This window comes from Solanum dulcamara, chromosome 3 (assembly GCF_947179165.1).
Source record: "Solanum dulcamara chromosome 3, daSolDulc1.2, whole genome shotgun sequence".
NCBI lineage: Eukaryota > Viridiplantae > Streptophyta > Magnoliopsida > Solanales > Solanaceae > Solanum > Solanum dulcamara.
Window position 1 is genome coordinate 5,232,464 of NC_077239.1, and position 18,807 is coordinate 5,251,270.

General features: G+C 32.2%; 1 protein-coding gene and 1 pseudogene across 2 annotated transcripts; both read right to left on the reverse strand.

Moving 5' to 3' along the window:
• Window positions 1-278: 278 nt before the first annotated feature.
• LOC129882276 (L-type lectin-domain containing receptor kinase S.4-like) lies at window positions 279-2,999 on the reverse strand. Its single transcript, XM_055956492.1, has one exon. It carries the CDS (start codon window positions 2,438-2,440, stop codon window positions 392-394), a length of 2,049 nt encoding a protein of 682 aa, XP_055812467.1. The 5' UTR covers window positions 2,441-2,999; the 3' UTR covers window positions 279-391.
• A 12,736-nt stretch (window positions 3,000-15,735) lies between these two features.
• On the reverse strand, window positions 15,736-18,754 carry LOC129882277 (ribulose bisphosphate carboxylase/oxygenase activase 1, chloroplastic-like; annotated as a pseudogene). Its single transcript, XR_008765739.1, has 6 exons — window positions 18,610-18,754; window positions 17,707-18,030; window positions 17,083-17,188; window positions 16,909-16,994; window positions 16,224-16,696; window positions 15,736-16,129 (listed from the first exon to the last, which is right to left on the reverse strand). The product of XR_008765739.1 is annotated as a ribulose bisphosphate carboxylase/oxygenase activase 1, chloroplastic-like (transcript).
• Between the last annotated feature and the right edge of the window lie 53 nt (window positions 18,755-18,807).

Below are 18,807 nucleotides of genomic sequence, written 5' to 3' on the forward strand. Positions count from 1 at the left end.
ACTTGATATGTTATATAATCATTGCTGAAAAAAATGAAAAGATATTTTTAGGTACTTGAAAAATCATAATTGAACAAACCAAGAAATTAAAACTTGGGCGGATTAAATTATGATTCACTTTAACCCCGCCAAAAATTCAGTCCAACCCACCCATTTGACACCCCCACCTCTATGTACCACTATATTTTTCTATGTTTCTTGACCAAAAAAGTTGGTTAAACTTTCATAACTCTGTCAAAGAAGAATTAAACACTGAAAAGTGAAAGGCCAGAAAGAAGTTAAAAACAAAGAATGTACTGTGATTTATCTTTGAACTTTAAAGTAGTATTCATCAGAAAAATGTTCCTGGAAAAACAAAAACAAAAAAAATTTGCACACAACTTCACAATCACTACCTAGGTAATTCATCAGTAAATAAACATGAAAGTGGTGCAGTAGAAACAGAAACAAATGTACCATCTACATTTCCACCATTAGCCAAACATGATGTGTGTCCTCTTGAAGATGCTAAAGAATGCATACATTCGTTTTCGTCGAATCCAAATCCTCTATTATAATCACCAGGAGCCATTGGAGCATCAGGAATATCAGCTTCACCTTCCAAGAAACTCATCACTTGTCTCATGCTAGGTCGAGACGATGCCTCATTGTTTGAACACATTAGTCCCAATTTCAATACCATCACAACTTCACTTTCATTGAACTCACCTTTCAATCTCTTGTCTATAACATCAAGAATTTTCCCTTCTCTCCATTTGTTCCACACCATGTCCACTAAAACTAATTCCTCAGACCCCGCCTTTGAATCAATCGGTCTACGCCCACATACCACTTCAAGCAACAATGCACCAAAGGCAAAAATATCAGATTTTTCAGTAGCCCGTCCTGTTCTTGGTAATTCTGGTGCAAGGTACCCCAATGTGCCAACTACCCTAGTCGTGCCCGGCTTTGATCCATGCTCATATAATCTTGCTAGTCCAAAATCTCCAAGCCTGCCATTTAACTCCCCATCTAGTAGCACATTACTAGCCTTAACGTCTCGATGCACAACAATTTGTTCATAACCTTCATGTAAGTATAACAAACCAGATGCAACCCCTTTGATGATTTTGAACCTTTGCTCCCATGTCAACACCATTCTAGGTTTTTCAAACAAGAAATTGTCCAGGCTTCCATTAGGCATAAAATCATACACAAGTAAAAGGTCACCACGACGTCTACACCAACCTACTAGTTGAACCAAATTCCTATGACGAAGTCTTCCAATGCTAGAAATTTCAGACACAAATTCACGTAAACCCTGTTTAGATTCGTGTGAAATACGCTTCACAGCGATTTCCATATTCAAACTTTGTAAAACACCCTTGTAAACTTTACCAAATCCACCAAACCCAAGAAGCTCACTATCCTTAAAATTTCTAGTAGCTTGCTTAAGTTCTTGATAAGAATATCTATGAGGACCAACCTCAAGCTCCCAAGACTCTATAACATCAGCATTCTTGAATCTCCTAACTAAATAAATAGCAACTAATATAGCAATCAAAACAAAAACAACTACTATAACTGAGATAGCAAGAATTAGGCTAGTGTGCTTCTTCCTGGGACCAGGCAAAGATGGCAATGAATCCAAGTCAAGAAAATTGGCTTCATCATTCAACTTAAAGCTCCAACCAAAAATATAATGTGAACTGGCAAGCAAACCAGTTGAAGCAGAAAAACCAACATACATATTTTCTATGAGAAATGGAGAGAGATCTATATGATAAGAGAAAAGAGGCAACTTTGGTTTTGTAGAAAATCTTGAAAGAGTAACATTAACCAAGTTTGTAACAGAATCATAATCTACCCATGCCAGTATTACCTTACCACATTTGAGATTCAAATCTTGTTTTACCAAATCATCATCAAAGTAAGCTGCTGCAGCAGACATATTGGACCTTAAACTATTGATGTTTATACCAACATGGTTATCATTAATATCCCCAAACTCAAAATCTTGTACTGTATCAAACTCAACAGCAAATATGTGATTTGAGAAGTTGCCAACATCAGTGGCATTTAGTAAGCCAAGATACTGACTTGGAAGAGCTGTGCTGAAATCATTGGACTGAGAAATAATAAAGGCAAGTCCATGGCCACCAAGTTTTGGGTATTCAGGGACTATAGCAAGAGCAAAACATGTTGAAAATGAAAAAGCAGTGCCATTAGTTGAGTTCTTGAACTGAAAAGGTGAAGAATAGAAAGCATGCCCCATTAATCTACTTGTTTCATTGGTTAATTGAATAAATCCATTTTGGCTAATCTCAGCAATTCCACTTAAGGTGATGTTATTGTTTGGTTCATTGAATCTTGTATAAATGAAGCCATCAAGTTGCTGAGATGTAGCTAGGATTGAGAGTGAAATGAGAGAACATAGTAGTACAAGACACCTATTGACCATTTCTAAAAGGGGGTTTTCAAGATTTTCAGGTCAGATTTCAAGATTTTATCATGGGTAATGAGATTTGAACTGAAAGCTATAGAAGATTTGGGCAATTTGTAGTAAAGATTGTTGCTTTTTGATGAAGAGGGCAGTTTTGGGGTCTGAGAAATGTTACAAAAACAGAGCCAAGCCAAACAAGAAGAGCACCATTTCTTAAGGGATATTTTTTTCAAGATTTTCAGGTCAGATTTCAAGATGTTATTAAGGGTAATGAGATTTGGACTGAAATCTATAGAAGATCTGATCAAATTTGTAGTAAAGATTGTTGCTTTATAATGAAAAGACACTTTTGGAGTCTCAGAGAAATGTTACACAAACAAGAAGAGCACCACTTGTAAAGGGATTTTTTTCAAGATTTTATCATGGGTAGTGAGATTTGGACTGAAAGGTATAGAAGATTTTAGAATTTTATAGCAAGATTGTTGTACTTTTTAGCGAAAAATGCACTATTGGGGTGCGAGAAAGATGTTACAGTAACACACAGACAAGGCAAACAAGGAAAACAAGTAGAGTGACATTTATTCTACAAATGTATTATTGTCTTTGGACTTAACCATTATAATGGCTGTCTTTTGTTTATTTTAGTACTTTAATTTGTGATGACAGTGACACCACTATAGGTGGATAGAGTGTATAACCTAGGACTCAACCTAATAACTTTATCGAGTTAACTATTATTAATTAGAAAGTAATTAATTTTATTGTAAAATGGATGTTCTTTTCTTTTCTCTTCTTTTCCCCGCACTTTTTTCCTAATTCCTTTTAGTCAAATTTAACATACTTATCTTTGGCTATAAATAGCTAACGAATATGTGCAATTAAGCACACAAATCTAAAAAAACAATTCTCTCTTTTTTCTGTCTTCCTTTCTTATTTTTTGTTTACTTTTCTTATAATTTAATTATTTTCATAAAATGCTATCAGCACGAAACTCTAATTTTTTCCAGACAAATTAACTTTAATAACAGGTATATCTACTGAAGAAATTTAATTTTAATTGTGTTTTTTATTTCTAAATTAATTTCTATCTCAGTTTTTATCATGTCAAATTTATTAAAACTTGAGTTTGTGACAGTTGACATTACCGAAAAAAATTATTTGTCATGGATCTTTGATGCCGAAATTCACCTTGACGCTAAAAATTTTGGTGATACTATTAAACAAGAAAATAAAGCATCAAGCCAAGATAAAGCAAATGCCATAATTTTTCTCCGTTATCATATTTATGAAGGATTAAGAACTGAATATTTAACTTTGAAAGACCCTCATGAATTATGGACTAATTTGAAGGATCGATGTCACTACCTAAAACTTACGGTGTTACCAAAAGCTCGATATAACTTAATACACATTCGATTTCAAGATTTTAAAATTGTGACAGAGTATAATTCTGCTATTCACAAGGTAAGTTTCATGTTAAAATTATGTGGATATATATCACTAATGATGACTTACTTGAGAAAACTTTTTTCACTTTTGAAGCTTCAAATGTGTTGCTACAACAACAATATCGTGAAAAAAGGGTTAAAAGAATATTTTGAATTAATTACATGTCTACTTGTGGCTGAGTAAAATAATACTTTGCTGATGAAAAATCATAAAGCTCGTTCCACTGGATCTGCTCCATTCCCTGAAGCGAATGTTGTAGCAGCACATAATTAGTCTGAATCAAGACAAAAAAATTATCGCGGCCGCAGTGGTGGTCGTGGACGTGGTAGAGGACGAAACAATTATCGTACATGAGAACAATAAAGCTCCTCAAAATAATTTTTTAGAGGTAAATTCAATATTTGCCACCGGTGTGGTATGAAGGGTCATTGGGCACGTGAATGTCGTACGCCCGATTATTTTGTGAAACTTTATCAAGCCTCTTTCAAAAGAAGAGATAATAATGTGGAGGCGCACTTGAATTTTTGGAATGATGATAATGAAGCAACTTCCTCAAATAAATATGAAGATATTGAAGCAAATCTTGCTTATAAAGATGATGATTTTGAAGATCTACCAAATATTACTCATTTAGAAACTGAAGAGTTTATGAATATTGATTGAAGAATTGATCATCTAACTGGGATAAATATTATAAAAATAGTTGTTATTTTCCTATTATGTTTGATATTATGTTATCCTTCTTTAAAAAAATATTTCGTAAGGCAATGCAACTTCTTAAAGTTTCTTATATTATTAGTTTTTCATGTTCTTATAATGTATCGTTTTCTTTATGAAGAGTATAAAAATTCTCCAGTTATCAGTTAGATCCAAAATCAATTATGATGATATATGTCTTATTAATAGTGTCACAACACACACTATTTTAAGAAATAAAAAATATTTCTCTTGTTTGATTATGAAAGAAGTTAATGTTAATACAATATCTGGTAACACAAGATTAATTGAAGGATCCGAAAAAGTTAAAGTTGTACTTATCGAGGAACAAATTTAATAATTAATGAAACATTATATTGTAGTAAGTCTCAAATATACTTATTAAGTTTCAAAGATATTCGTCAAAATGGTTATCATATTGAGACTACAAATGATGAAAAAAATGAATATCTTTACATTACTACAATAATGTCGGGCAAAAAGTTTATACTTGAAAAGTTATCCGCTCTTTCATCCGGCTTATACTTCACAAGTATTAGCATGGTTGAAACACATGCCATAGTAAACCAAAGATTTACTAACTCAAATAATTTTATTATTTGGCATGACCAGTTGGGCCATCCCAGTACTAATATGATGCGCAAAATAATTGAGAGTTCACATAGACACTTTTTGAGGAATCAAAAGATTCTTCAATTTAAATAATTTTCTTGTCCGGCATGTTCTCAAGGCAAATTAATTACTAAACCATAAGTAATCAAAGTGGAATTAAATCCCCAGCATTTTTAGAACGTATACAAGGTGATATATATGGGTCCATTCACCCATCATGTGGACCATTTAAATATTATATGGTTTTAATAGATGCATCTACAAGATGGTCACTGTGTACTTATTATCAACTCGTAATATGACATTTGCGAGATTACTTGCTCAAATAATTAAGTTAAGAGCACAATTTCTAGATTATGCAATAAAGACAATTCATCTTGATAATGCTGATGAATTCACATCTCAGGTATTTAATGATTATTGTTTGTCCACTAAATAACAGTTGAGTATCCGGTTGCTCATGTTCATACTCAAAATGATCTAACGAAATCATTGATTAAACGTCTCTAATTAATTGCTAGACTAATGTTTATGAGAACAAAACTTTCCATTTCATTATGGGGTCATGCTATTTTGCATGCAACAAGTCTTAGGCGGATCTGTTACATTCCGTATTTTTGCATTTTGGATTATTCGTAAGCTAACGATTATAAATTCAAGGACTTTTAATTTTAAATTTTAAAAGGACATGATTTGTTGTAGATGCCAAGTTATATGAATAATTTATGTGTAGTAAAATACATCTCAAGAAGGACCCTTAAGCCAAATCAAAATAGAAGCCATCAAATATGTTTTTCTTAAAGTTACGTTTCGGGTAAACTGACTTCGGGAGGACATAACCTCTTTATAATTTGAGAATTTGGGAAAACTCTCAACATGAAAGTTGTAGATAATTGAAATATCTTAACAACCATAGGTCGTGGGACAAAATGTGATATCGGAGTAATAAGATATAGACGTTTTAAGTCTGATAGGCCAAACTAAATAGTGAATTCGGCCCAACCCAATTCTAATTCGGGTCAGGCCAAATACCTACGAAATTAATCTAAATTCTATGTCTTCCTTCATAGTTTAGACTAAGAAAATATCCAGAAAAAATTCTAGAGAGAGAGAGAGGGGAAGTTCTTGAGAGAAAAACCAAATCCGACCAAAATTCGAGTCCCAAAATCCGAAGCTCATGAAGAGAAAATTGTTGTACGTCACGTTGGCTTCAATTTGAGCTAGAAATCAGCCAATAAGGAGAAGATTTCATGTGGTGCTGCAAATTTAAGGTAATATTAAAGTCTCCTTTTCATTGTTAACAAGTTTAGTTAGAGTTTTAACGGATTAGAACGGAGAAAATAGTATTATAAACTAGTTTGGTGATTTGTTGAGAGTTATGGGTTAAAGGGTTGTTTTAGGTAGATTAAATAGATGGAATTATCTTAGTGATGATGTATAATAATGGTTGATATTGTTTTGATGAGTTGTTGTTCTTGAATTTGGAGGAAAAAGGTGTATGAAGATTGTGAATGTTCAAACCCGTTTTTGGAATTGAGTAGCTGGTAGTAATTCTGGAATATCTCATTGTGTAGACCTTCGATTTTAGATATTAAACATGTTTTGGAAAGATAATACACGTACCTACAACTCTTATGTTTGTGTCTTAGTCTATATCTGCTGTTATTATGTCGAAAACTGAGCATGAATCATAAGACAAATACTGTCCAGATTCTGGATTGAAAAATCCTTCATGTATAGCTATTCGTATTTTGATGATATCTCTTTGTAGAAAATGATTTTTGAGTTGATTTCTTTTGCATTGGAAACTTAAGACAGAGATCTAAATGTTTCATGAAGGTCATAAAGTCCAGTTTTGTCGTTTTCATTTTCAAAATTTAGATACAACGTGAGGTACTTGACTTTCCGAATTTACTGCTTTGGTAACATGAGTCGGGTGGAAATATTCTAGGCTTATTGTCAATAATAAATCTTATTTTGTGTCAATATTTTGGATTGTTGATGTTGATTGATGATTATATGGCTGGTTTGAAAGTGGGAAAAGTGAGCGGTATAGGAGAGGTGTTGTCCAATATTTTTTAAAAATAACCTACTAACGATAGACTACGTTTTATTCTTGTCCATAGCTTAACCATAGTGCTTAACGTTTTAATATAGGTTGAGACAATATTGGACAACATATACGTATAAACGCTAAAGGTATGTAAAGTTAATATTTTCTTCTTTTGGCATGATCCATATTAAACGAACGAATGACGTATGCTTAAATTCCAAAGAAACTCTTATTCGTAGATATATTCGGATGGCTACCGTTCTTGATTTTCAAAATTTATATTGTTATGTCTTCACTCATGTGTATGATTCCAGCCATCCTAGTTGGTATAACTCATGTTGTGGTATAATTCATATTTTAGTATAATCCATAATTGGTGTGATTCATAATGACTATTGTCTTGGTTTTCAAATGATGGACTGTTTTGCTTATTCTATTAAGTCTCCGATAATGATCAAATTTCACAAGGTTGCTAATGATACCTTATTCGTGCATATTGTTATGGTATTATTCACCGAGTCCTACGATAGGCCGGGTATGTTATCATGTATGGATTCTACTACATTATTCACCGAGTCCCTTACTAGAGGGCCGGGTACGTGATATGATAATATGATATTATGATGATATGACGATATGATTATGGCACCGAGTCCCATAATGGGCCGGGTACGGTATCAGTGTACACTACTCTATTCACCGAGTTCCTTGCTAAAGGGCCGGGTATGGTATATATATACATATAACAATATATTGATATAATTGTGACACCGAGTTCCCTAACGGGCCGGGTATGATATATGATGATGATATTCATGTATTCATTTCATAAGACACAGGTACAGTGATTAGCTCCTGAATCTTTATTGCAGATGTGATCTTCTTTACGGTATTTTATACTTTATATACTCAGTACATAGTTCGTACTGACCCCCTTTCTTCGGGGGGCTGCATTTCATGCCTGCAGGTACAGATACTCATTTCGGAGAGCCGCCAGCTTAGGATTCTACTCAACGAGTTTGAAGTGCTCCATTGTCTCGGAGCCCAAACTTTGGGTACTAATCCTTATAATGTATATATTTGTGTATTTAGGGGTACGACGGGGCCCTGTCCCGTCATATGCTATTGTTAATCCTCTTAGAGGTCTGTAGACATATGAGTGGGTTGTATATAGATGTTGTCCGGTGTACTAGTATGACTTATGTTTTTGGACGTTTACATTCAGAATGGAAGCCTTGTCGGCTTACATATTATGTTATCTTATTTTGACAATTAAGACTCCCCCAAAAAATAGGTGATTTTGGTATATATATAAGTAACAGTTTGAGACGACGTGCTACCCATATAAATCTTATATCATGTTTAATTGCCGATTGACTATAAATAATAGGTGTGTATATGAGGGTCCAATTCGGACACTAGTCACGGGGTTAGGTCGTGACAGGATCAGACCCACAAGCTATCATAAAGTCTCTCCATTACAATTGATTTTTGGTCAAGAGCCGAATATTTCTCATCTTAAAATATTTGATGTGTAGTAGATGTTTCAATTGCTCCATCACAACGCACAAAGATGGGACCCAAAATAGATTGGGGATATATGTTGGGTATGAATCTCCTTTTATTATAAAATATTTGAAATCTATGACTAAAGATTTATTTGCTGCAAGATTTGTTGATTGTCATTTTGATGAATCAATAAACCCAGCATTAGGAAAAAAAAATAAGTAGTTGAAAAAGGAAATAGATTGGAATGAATTATCACTATCTCATTTTAATCCTCATACAAATACATTTGAACTGAAAGTTCAAAAGATAATTCATTTTCAAAATATTGTAAATCAACTGCTAGATGCATTCACTGACCTATCAAAAGTTATTAAATCTCATATTTCAGCTGCTAATGCTCCAATTCGAGTTGATGTCCCAATAGGACAATTAATGAATGCAAATGAGTTTAAACCACATTTAAAACGTGGTAGATCGATCGGTTTCAAAGATAAAAATCCTCAAAAAAGAAAAGGAGCAAACAATCAAGATGGTTATGGCATGAAAGAACCTGCTCAAGAAGAACGAGGAGACATAAAAAATGATAAAACCTTGAAAGAGATTAAGACACCTGAAAATGATAAAGAAATTTCAATAAATTATATTTCATCAGGAAAAATATGAAACAGAAATAATATAATTGTCGACAATAGTTTTGCTTATAATATTGCTATTGAAATAATACAACAAAATGGAAAATCTTGAACCAAAATCTATCGATGAATGTAGACAGAGGAGATTGGCCAAAATGGAAAGATGCAATTCAAGTTGAATTAGCTTCGCTTGAAAAATATAAAATTTTTGGATCGATAGTCCGAACATCTGAAGGTATAAAATCAGTAGGGTACAAATGAGTCTCTGTGCAAAAACGAAATGAAAAAAATGAAGTCGTAAGATATAAAGCACGACTTGTGGCACAAATTTTTTTGCAAAGATCCGACATTGATTATATGAAAACATATTCTCCTGTGGTGGATATAATCACTTTCAGATATCTTATAAATCTGACAGTTCATGAAAAACTTGGTATGCATCTGATGGATGTTGTTACAGCCCATTTATATGGCTCTCTGGATAACTATATTTTTATGAAAATTCCTGAAGGATTAAAATGCCTGAAATATAAAAAGATTTCCGGGAAACTTATTCAATAAAACTTCAAAAATCTTTATATGAGATGAAACAATCAGAAAAAATGTGGTACAATCGTCTTAGAGAATATTTACTAAAAGAAGAATATAAAAATGATCAAATTTGTCCTCGTGTCTTTATGAAAAAGTTTGGATCTGAATTTGTCATAATAACCGTATATGTTGATGATTTGAATATTATCGAAACTCTTGAAGAACTTTCAAAGGCAGTAAAATATCTAAAAAAAGGAATTTGAAATTAAAGACCTCGGAAAGATAAAATTTTGTCTTGGTCTACAAATTGAACATTTTGCAAATGGGATATGTGTTCATAAATCAACATATATAGAAAATATTTTAAGAAGATTTTACATGGATAAAGCACACCCACTGAGTACCCCAATGGTTGTGAGATCTCTTGATATTAATAAAGATCCATTTCGACCCCATGAAAATGATGAAGAGCTTGTTGGTGCTGAAATATCATATCTTAGTGCAATTGGTGCATTAATGTATCTTGCCAACAATTCTAGACAAGATATAGTTTTCTCATTAAACTTGTTAGCAAGATTTAGGTCTCCTCCAATGCGAAGACACTGGAATGGAATTAAGCATATATTCAGATACCTCTGAAGGACCACCGATATGGGATTTTTTTACTCAAATGAATTCACGTCAAAATTGATTGTTATGCAGATGCAGGATATTTGTCTGATCCCCATAAAGGTCGATCGCAGACGTGCTACTTATTTACATGTGGTGGTACAGCTATATCATGGCGTTCAACAAAGCAAATTATGATTGGCACATCTTCAAATCATGTAGAGATAATAGTCATTAATGAAGCAAGTCGAGAATGCGTTTGGTTAGGATTAATAACTCAACACATTCAAAAAATATGTGGCCTTTCTTTGACAAGAGACGCTCCAATAATATTATATAAAAATAATGTTGTATGTATAACTCAATTAAAGAAAGAATACATCAAAGAAGACAGAACAAAACATATTTCACCAAAATTCTTCTTTACCCATGATCCTCAAAAGAAAGGTGAAATAAATGTTCAGCAAGTTCGTTCAAGTGATAATTTAACAGATATGTTCACCAAGGCATTGCCAACTTCAACCTTTGAGAAATTGAGATACAAGATTGAAATGCGTCATCTTCGAGCTATTAAATGATGTCTTTATCAGGGAGAGTATAATACACGTTGCACTCTTTTTTTCTTAGTCTAGGTTTTGTCCCACTGAGTTTTCTTAGCAAGATTTTTAATGAGGTAGCAATCAATGCGTATTGAGAATAACTATATATATTTGTTCTTTTACTAAAATTTATTTTTCTTTTACATGGACATTCAAGGAGGAGTGTTGTAAAATGGATGTCCCTTTCTTTACTCTTCTTTTCCCCTACCTCCACTTTTTCCCTAACGTCTTTTAGTCAAATTTGACACCCTTAACTTTGGCTATAAATAGCCAACGAATGTATGCAATTAAGCACACAGATCTAAAAATATAATTCTCTTTTTTTTTTGCCTTCCTTTCTTGTCTTTTACTTACTCTTGTCATAATTTAATTACTTTCATAAAAAAAATTATAATATTTCTATAATTATAATCTCTTATTCCATCAACTAAACTAATATAATCTCTTATTCCATCAACTAAACTAACCCACTATGCATAACCATGAAGGCTTAAAGCTTAAGAAAACTAGACCTCCCATTTTACATTTGTATTTTTACATGGTGCTCCATTTAGAGATTACACAAAATTATTCCCTAGTTAATTTGAAACAATTCTTTTGCCCGGCAAACGTGATTTTCCTAGAAAGGTGTAGAAATATTATATAAACAATATGATGATCTTCCCTTTTGTCTAGATTTTAATTTCCGTTTGTTGTTGTTTAAAGAAAGTGGAGAGTTTGGTGGATCAAGAACAACTAAATTCAGTGTGTTTATTAGCAAAAATTAAGTGAATAAGCAAATATATACTAATTAATTAGTTAACATTATTATAGTTTAGCTAATTTATAATTTGCCATTAAGCTAATTTACAATTCGCCATTAACATTTAGTATTAATTAAGGTTCGAGTTTGTGTAATTCGCACGTTTGTATAATTCAAAATTTGTATAATATAATTTATATAACTTTTATATAATATAATTTGTATAACTGTTTAAAATTCAAATGTTTGTATTTGTATAAATTTGTTATGTCAAGTTTATACAAAAATAGCTCAATTATCCGTGAATTATACAAACTCGTCAATTATACAAACCCACGAATTATATAAATAAATCAGCTTAAACTATAACTATAACTCATAAATATATAAATTATAGCTAAAAAAATTAATTAAATTTATCATAATGGTTATTAGCGCCTCTCATTATTATACTACTTCCTTTTCGAAAGGGCCAAACTGAAAAATTATGCTCTATTTTCATCCCTATCCTTTTGCAATTTTTCTCCAAATTAATTAGTACTACTTGGAAATTTTTCTATTTCATAGACCGCTGCAATAAAACAAAAAGACAGTTTGAGAATAAAATTCTCCCAGTGACAATTTTATTATAATAATTTTTTTAATAATAATTAAATTAATGTCATTGTTATTGCACATTTATATAACATACTAATTATAGATACTTATATTATATTATTATTATTGTTATTATTAAATATAATATAATAATAATAATTATATTATCATCAATAAATAATTATCTCAAATTTTTTTATTTACTATAGTGCGCGGGCGTACACACCAAGAAAGAAATTGTCAAGTTGAAAATTTAAGAATTAAATGCATAATGGAACCTCATATGGTTTATTGACTACATCACCCTACTCAGGGGCAGCTTCACACGTCTAAACAAAGATATTCGTTGTTGAGTTCGTTTGAATTGACTTATAAGCAGTTTTTAAGTTGTTTTTATTTTTTTTGTGAGTATTTGAATAGTCAATTTAAAGTTATTTTATGCTTAAAATAAGCTTCAATAAATAATTAAATTTGTTTGGATGAATTTATTTTAAGCAGTTTATAAGTTGAAAACAACTTATAAGTCAAAAAAATAAGTTGAACTGGACCTATTTATTTTTTTAACTTATAAGTAATTTTTAACTTATAAGTTATTTAAATTAAATCCATACAACCAGGCTTTTAGTCCCCTAATAAAGGGGCCTCATTTTTAAGCAATAATAAGTTATAGATATAATTTTTTTAAAAAATATTGAATATTATTTTTAAAAGATATAAACTTTTCTCATAAGGGAGAAATAATTATTAGAAGTTTGACAAATCTATAATATTATATGTCTTAAAAAATATTAAATGAATTAACTATAATAAATTTTATTAAAAAATATTAAAATTTAAGACCTTTATTCAAATCTAACTTTAGACCACTGATATATTTTAGCCGTATATTCCAACATAAATTAATCAATAACCAATGGTAAAAGGATAATGTACATATTACACGAACCCCCAAACGAAAAATAAAAAAAATACAGGGATTACAAAGTACTCTAATAAACTACTCAAATGTTCACTTTGTCGAGAGCAACAAGTGGAAATTATATTTTTATTTTTATAATGACAAAAATATTTAAAGGTTCAGGATCAGAGGGTTTATTTGGAGGTCAATTATGTAGGCTTTAAATTTCGTATAGGTAATAATTATATATTTAATAGCTGGTTGGAAAATAAATTATTTATATATAAAATTTAATATGATATTTAATTTGCTATTTAAAAATTTACATAATTAATATATGTACAAGTTATATTAGAATTTATATAATAAAAAATTTATGTAGGATAAAGGTAGAATAACTAAAACCTATAAAATTAATAACTACATAAAACAATGGAGTATATAAATTTTCTCATAATCAATCCCTATATTTGTAAAAACCGCATGACTCTAACCAGATATTAGGTATACAGATATTTGTTATGTAAATATTAATTACATAATATAATACACAATTTTTTTCATAACTTATATATATATATATATATATATATGAGAATTTTCTAAATTGCAAAACAAATATCATATTAATTTTACAAATAAATTATCTCTTTACCGACTACTAAACTACCACCTGTTTAATAATGGATGGTTTGAACAGAGCCAAACTAAAGAAACAAAAACATGACACTATAATAATGTATTTGCTTATTAATATAATCACCACATAGCTTGGAACCAAGAAAATTCCAATTCTTTCCTCATTGGTTCATTTCTGTAACAGGTTGCCACTAATCCTACTTTATTTTTGTTCTGGGATTATGTTCTGGATTCAAAGGAAACAGAAAATTCCATTAAATTATTAGTATTTTTGTGATACAATTATGAAAAATGAAGCACTAGTGAGAAAAAAGTCCTCTGCTTTTGGCTAACTCCCATTGATTTGAATGATGAAAGGTTCTGCTGGCCATACTTGTGAGTCTGTGTCGGCATCTATTTGATTTTAACATTTAGTTTATTTTTACTTGTCACATTTTAATTCTTTAAAACAAAATTGGCTCAATAAAATTAGTGGCTTAAGGCTAATTTTTATGAAGGCCTTATTTATTTATTTTTGCTCAATATTTTCTAAAAGAAAAATTAACCCATAAATCTATTCTAGGTAAAAAAAAAAAAAGTCACACGGATCTCATCCTTCCTTAACTAGAGTCCTGAGTTCGGGTGTCAGAAAGAAAAAAAGTCTTGCTAGGAAGCATTTTCATCTTAAATCGAACTTACATGTCTTAAAATTGAATTAATCGAGAAATTCAATACATGTATAGTATATCGGATGAAAAAAAATGTTGGGGCACCCAAATTTTGTGGCCTAAAGCTCTCGCTTTAGTGGTTTGACCCTTGGACGACCCTGCTCGAGAGTAAAATTGTATGAATTTCGATCAATATTTTAAGATGTATTTTTCATCATATTAATATGAGAATGATTGAAACTTATAATATTTTTCGTTTACTTTTTGAATATTTAAATTGTAAAATTTAAAATATTGAATTAATCTAGCTCAATGTAGCCTCAAAAATTAATTAAATTGATTCTCGTGAAACAAAACATGCTAATTAAAAATGAATGGATGGAGTAACATGTTGGACCGGCAAAAATAGCCCAATAATGTAACCCACCCAAATTTAAATGCGTTCCGTTATGATCACTTTTGATTTGAGCAAATTTTGAAGAGAAAACTTCATATGTAGCAATAATTTCGCTCCTAATTACGAAAATATAGCGATTGTTTGTGTATTTACAAATCATAGCAACAGTTTGCAGCGGAAACACTCTATCCGCAGATACAGTATGTCTACCTAACTGAAATCGCGAGGTTATAAGATTAACTTACATACACTTAACAGTCATCACACGAAGACTTCACACATATACCTTATACAACATACATTTTACATACATAAAAAACTTTGTCAAAACCCCAGTTATTGCTATTTTTTTCTTTAGTAATTAGTAAGTTCTTGATTTATACGTCAACTTGATGTCAAGAATGCATTCGTGCATCTTATTGTAGAGTGTTTATAGTACTCATTAGACAATCGTAACATTGTTTTGAGCCATCGATAGCAGTCCGATGCACTTGAAAAAACGTTTTGGAAATTAATAAACCTGTAGTTATAGTTATTATGCTATAGATGATAACATGAATGTGTTCTACATTGAGCAAATTACGTCTAGTCTTATATGGTACTCAAATCTTTTTCTCTTTGGTGTTTATTCCTTTTTTTTTTCCGAGTTAGCAGTGTTACAATAGCATGACAAAAAAAGGAATTCAGATAAACCGAACCTTGAAATTCAAATTCAAGTAATTTGATTACAATAGCATGACAAAAAGCTCAACCAAATCTTGTATTAACAAAACAGAACGAAGATTTCTAGCTAGCAAAGAAGGATCCATTGTTGATGGAATCAGCATTGGCATCACCAAGTGCAGCCTCTTTAAGATACTTGTCAGCTAACTGAACTCTCTTAACATTCTCTTGCTCTTGGACAAGCATTTTACCATACTCGAGGAGCTTTTCGATGGTCATCTTTGGTTGCTCAAATGTTGGTGGTCCATCCCTAGAGTTCAAAAGTTTCTCTCCAACTTGTTCAAGTCCAGTGCCTGAAATCCACTTCCTCACTTCATCATCGTATACTCTCGCCCTCAGAGCACCGAAGAAATCTGTTTTTTGAACAAAACGTCATCAGATATCATCATTGACTTACTTACTCATCTTAACAAAAGTTAAAAAATTGAATATTTTTACTGTCCTTACCGATAGATTGTCCAGGGAAGCTATCGACAATCTTGACAATGTCATCATCAGGAACGTTGTCAGTTCGGAAAATACCTTTGCAAACACCAATTCTGTCCTCCCTAGTTGGTGCCCAGTAAAACTTCTCCATACGACCATCACGGATAAGAGGGGCATACAATGTGGAGAAATCGTTACCAGTGACAACAATAGGGACTCTGGCATTCTCTTGCTTGTTGTACATACCGGGGAGCTGGACATTTGTTGGGTTGTCAGCAATGTTCATGAGAGTAGCATTCACCATCTGGTTGTTGACAGTGTATTGTGTAGTACCACCCATTCTACCGGCTCCGGCATCAAGATCGTTGATGAAGAGGCAACACATGTTTCCCTTCCTGATGATTTCTGCTGCCTCTCTGTACCTTTGCCTAATCAATTTGGCTGGCTCTCCAGCATTTCCACTTTCCAATTCTCCGGCACTCATCATAATGGGGCTGCAAGTTTTATACACCAAACATTGTAACTTTAGTCCATTTACAACAGCAACACACTCGGTGAATTCACAAGTGAGGTTTGGGGAAGGAGACTCTACGCAGACCTTACCTCTACCTCCACGAGGTAAAGAGGTTGTTTCCAAAGTAACTTTAGTACATTTCCTCGAAAAAATTCCATATAAAGACAGTATGTTATTTAAGGCAATACTCACTTGATTCCCATCTTTCTGAAGACAAGCTCACATTGGAATGATTTACCTTGACCTTTTCCTCCCCAGATACCCAAAATAAGTGGAACCTGTAAGAAACATACACAAAGTTCAATCTACTTTTACACCAAAGACTGCTTAAGCCAGAATTTTCGAAGAAACAACTCTTTAACAAACCTTGATGTTGGGCAATTTCAAGAAGTTCTTGGTGATGTGAACAACAAGCTTGTCCATGAAAGCAGGAGCGATGTAGAATCCGTCCAACTTGTTGTCCAAGTTGTATCTAGGATAGGCCAGAGGAAAATTCATTTCGAATCAAATTCTTTCCCGAGTCGAGTGTCAAAAGACATAATTAAGTAAATAAAAGTGTGGTGTGTCTACCAGGTTAAACTTCTAGACAATATGGTCACACACTTTTTCTATGCTTCTATTGAGCCAAGGATCTTTCGGAAACAGCCGTCCTACATTGGTAGGAGTCAGATCTGCGTACACTTTATCCTCTCCAGACCCCACGATGTGGAATTTCATTGGGTTGTTGTTGTTGTACAATATGGTCACATAAGTCAACATTGTATTAGATCAGGACTGTAGGTGAGGGTCGTATCAAGCGCATGGTTAAGTAAATAATAGTTTGCTCTCTCAACTTTTAGACAAAATGATCACACAAATCAACATTGTATCGAATCAGACCTAAAGGTAAGGGTCATGTCAAGGATGTAACTAAGTAAATAAAAGTATAGTTTTTCTAGTAGCATAAGCTTTTAGATAAAGTGATTGCATATTTCAACATGGAGAACTTACTGGCGAAGACCTTGGCTGAGATATTTATGAATTCATTATGGCGTGGTGAGTACCAGTACCCGTAGGAGCCTGGAAAAGTGAATCAACCATACCCTTACCCCTTGCAATGTCCTGTTGATCATCGGATACGTCCGTAATGAGTCCCTTCCATCTGTCCCCATCAGTCTGTTTCTTCTCATCGATTTCTTTTTCTTTGGCAACAATCCTCAAACTCTTGTTTGATACCTTTGGTCTGGAAACATTGTTGTTCACTTTCTTTAAGGTTTTCCCAAAGAAGGCAGTAGTTGGAACTGAAGTTCCAGCAATAGAGCTGTTCAAACTCAACTGCAAAAAGTGATGTTTTCTTAGTAACAGACACATAATCCAAAGTCTATTTTCTATCAGAGTATCGAAACCAGAATTTTTACTGTAAGTTCTGAACCACAATCTTTTTTGCTTAATGGATTCTGAATAAATTATTTGTACATATTAAGTAAAAACTTTTAACACAAATACAAGCTTTAAGCAAAAGTTATTGAGTTCTCCTGAACTCGTAACTTACATTCCTGCTCCGCTCCTGCCTATGCTCAAATCTTAACCACAACATTCTTAAATCATCCGTTTTAAGTGGACATTCGCCTATGTTTCAATGTGAATTTTTTTTTTTAAAATTATTTTCAAAGTGAAAAATGATATTTAAAAATTGAAATTGTGTTTGATTATAAATACAAATTGGAATTGTTTCTAGATAATTGTGAGTAATTAGGAGTGAAAACACCGTTTTGCTGTTTTTTAACTTATTAAAAATGAGCTGAATTCTAGAATTTTACGATCAAACGTGTTTTTTAAAGCTTAATTCTGAAATTCTCTTTTTTCAAGCACACCAAAAGATCAGTTGGGGAGTGTAACACACAGTACTGGTACCTTGTTGACAGTTCCAATGGTTGAGACAAAGGTAGCCATAATGCATTTGACTAACTCTTAAGCCGCAAAATAAAAAAAATGATTTGAAAACTCTGTTTGTAATTTGCTAAGAAATTTTTTTCAACAGTTGATTTGGTGAGAAAGTATGGGAAGTGATAAGCTTTATAGCACAAAGTTGATGTTACCTGTATGGCTAAA

Bases quoted from the DNA above. Each gene is read 5' to 3' on its own strand.
- LOC129882276 (XM_055956492.1), bottom strand. From the start codon at position 2,440: ATGGTCAATAGGTGTCTTGTACTACTATGTTCTCTCATTTCACTCTCA.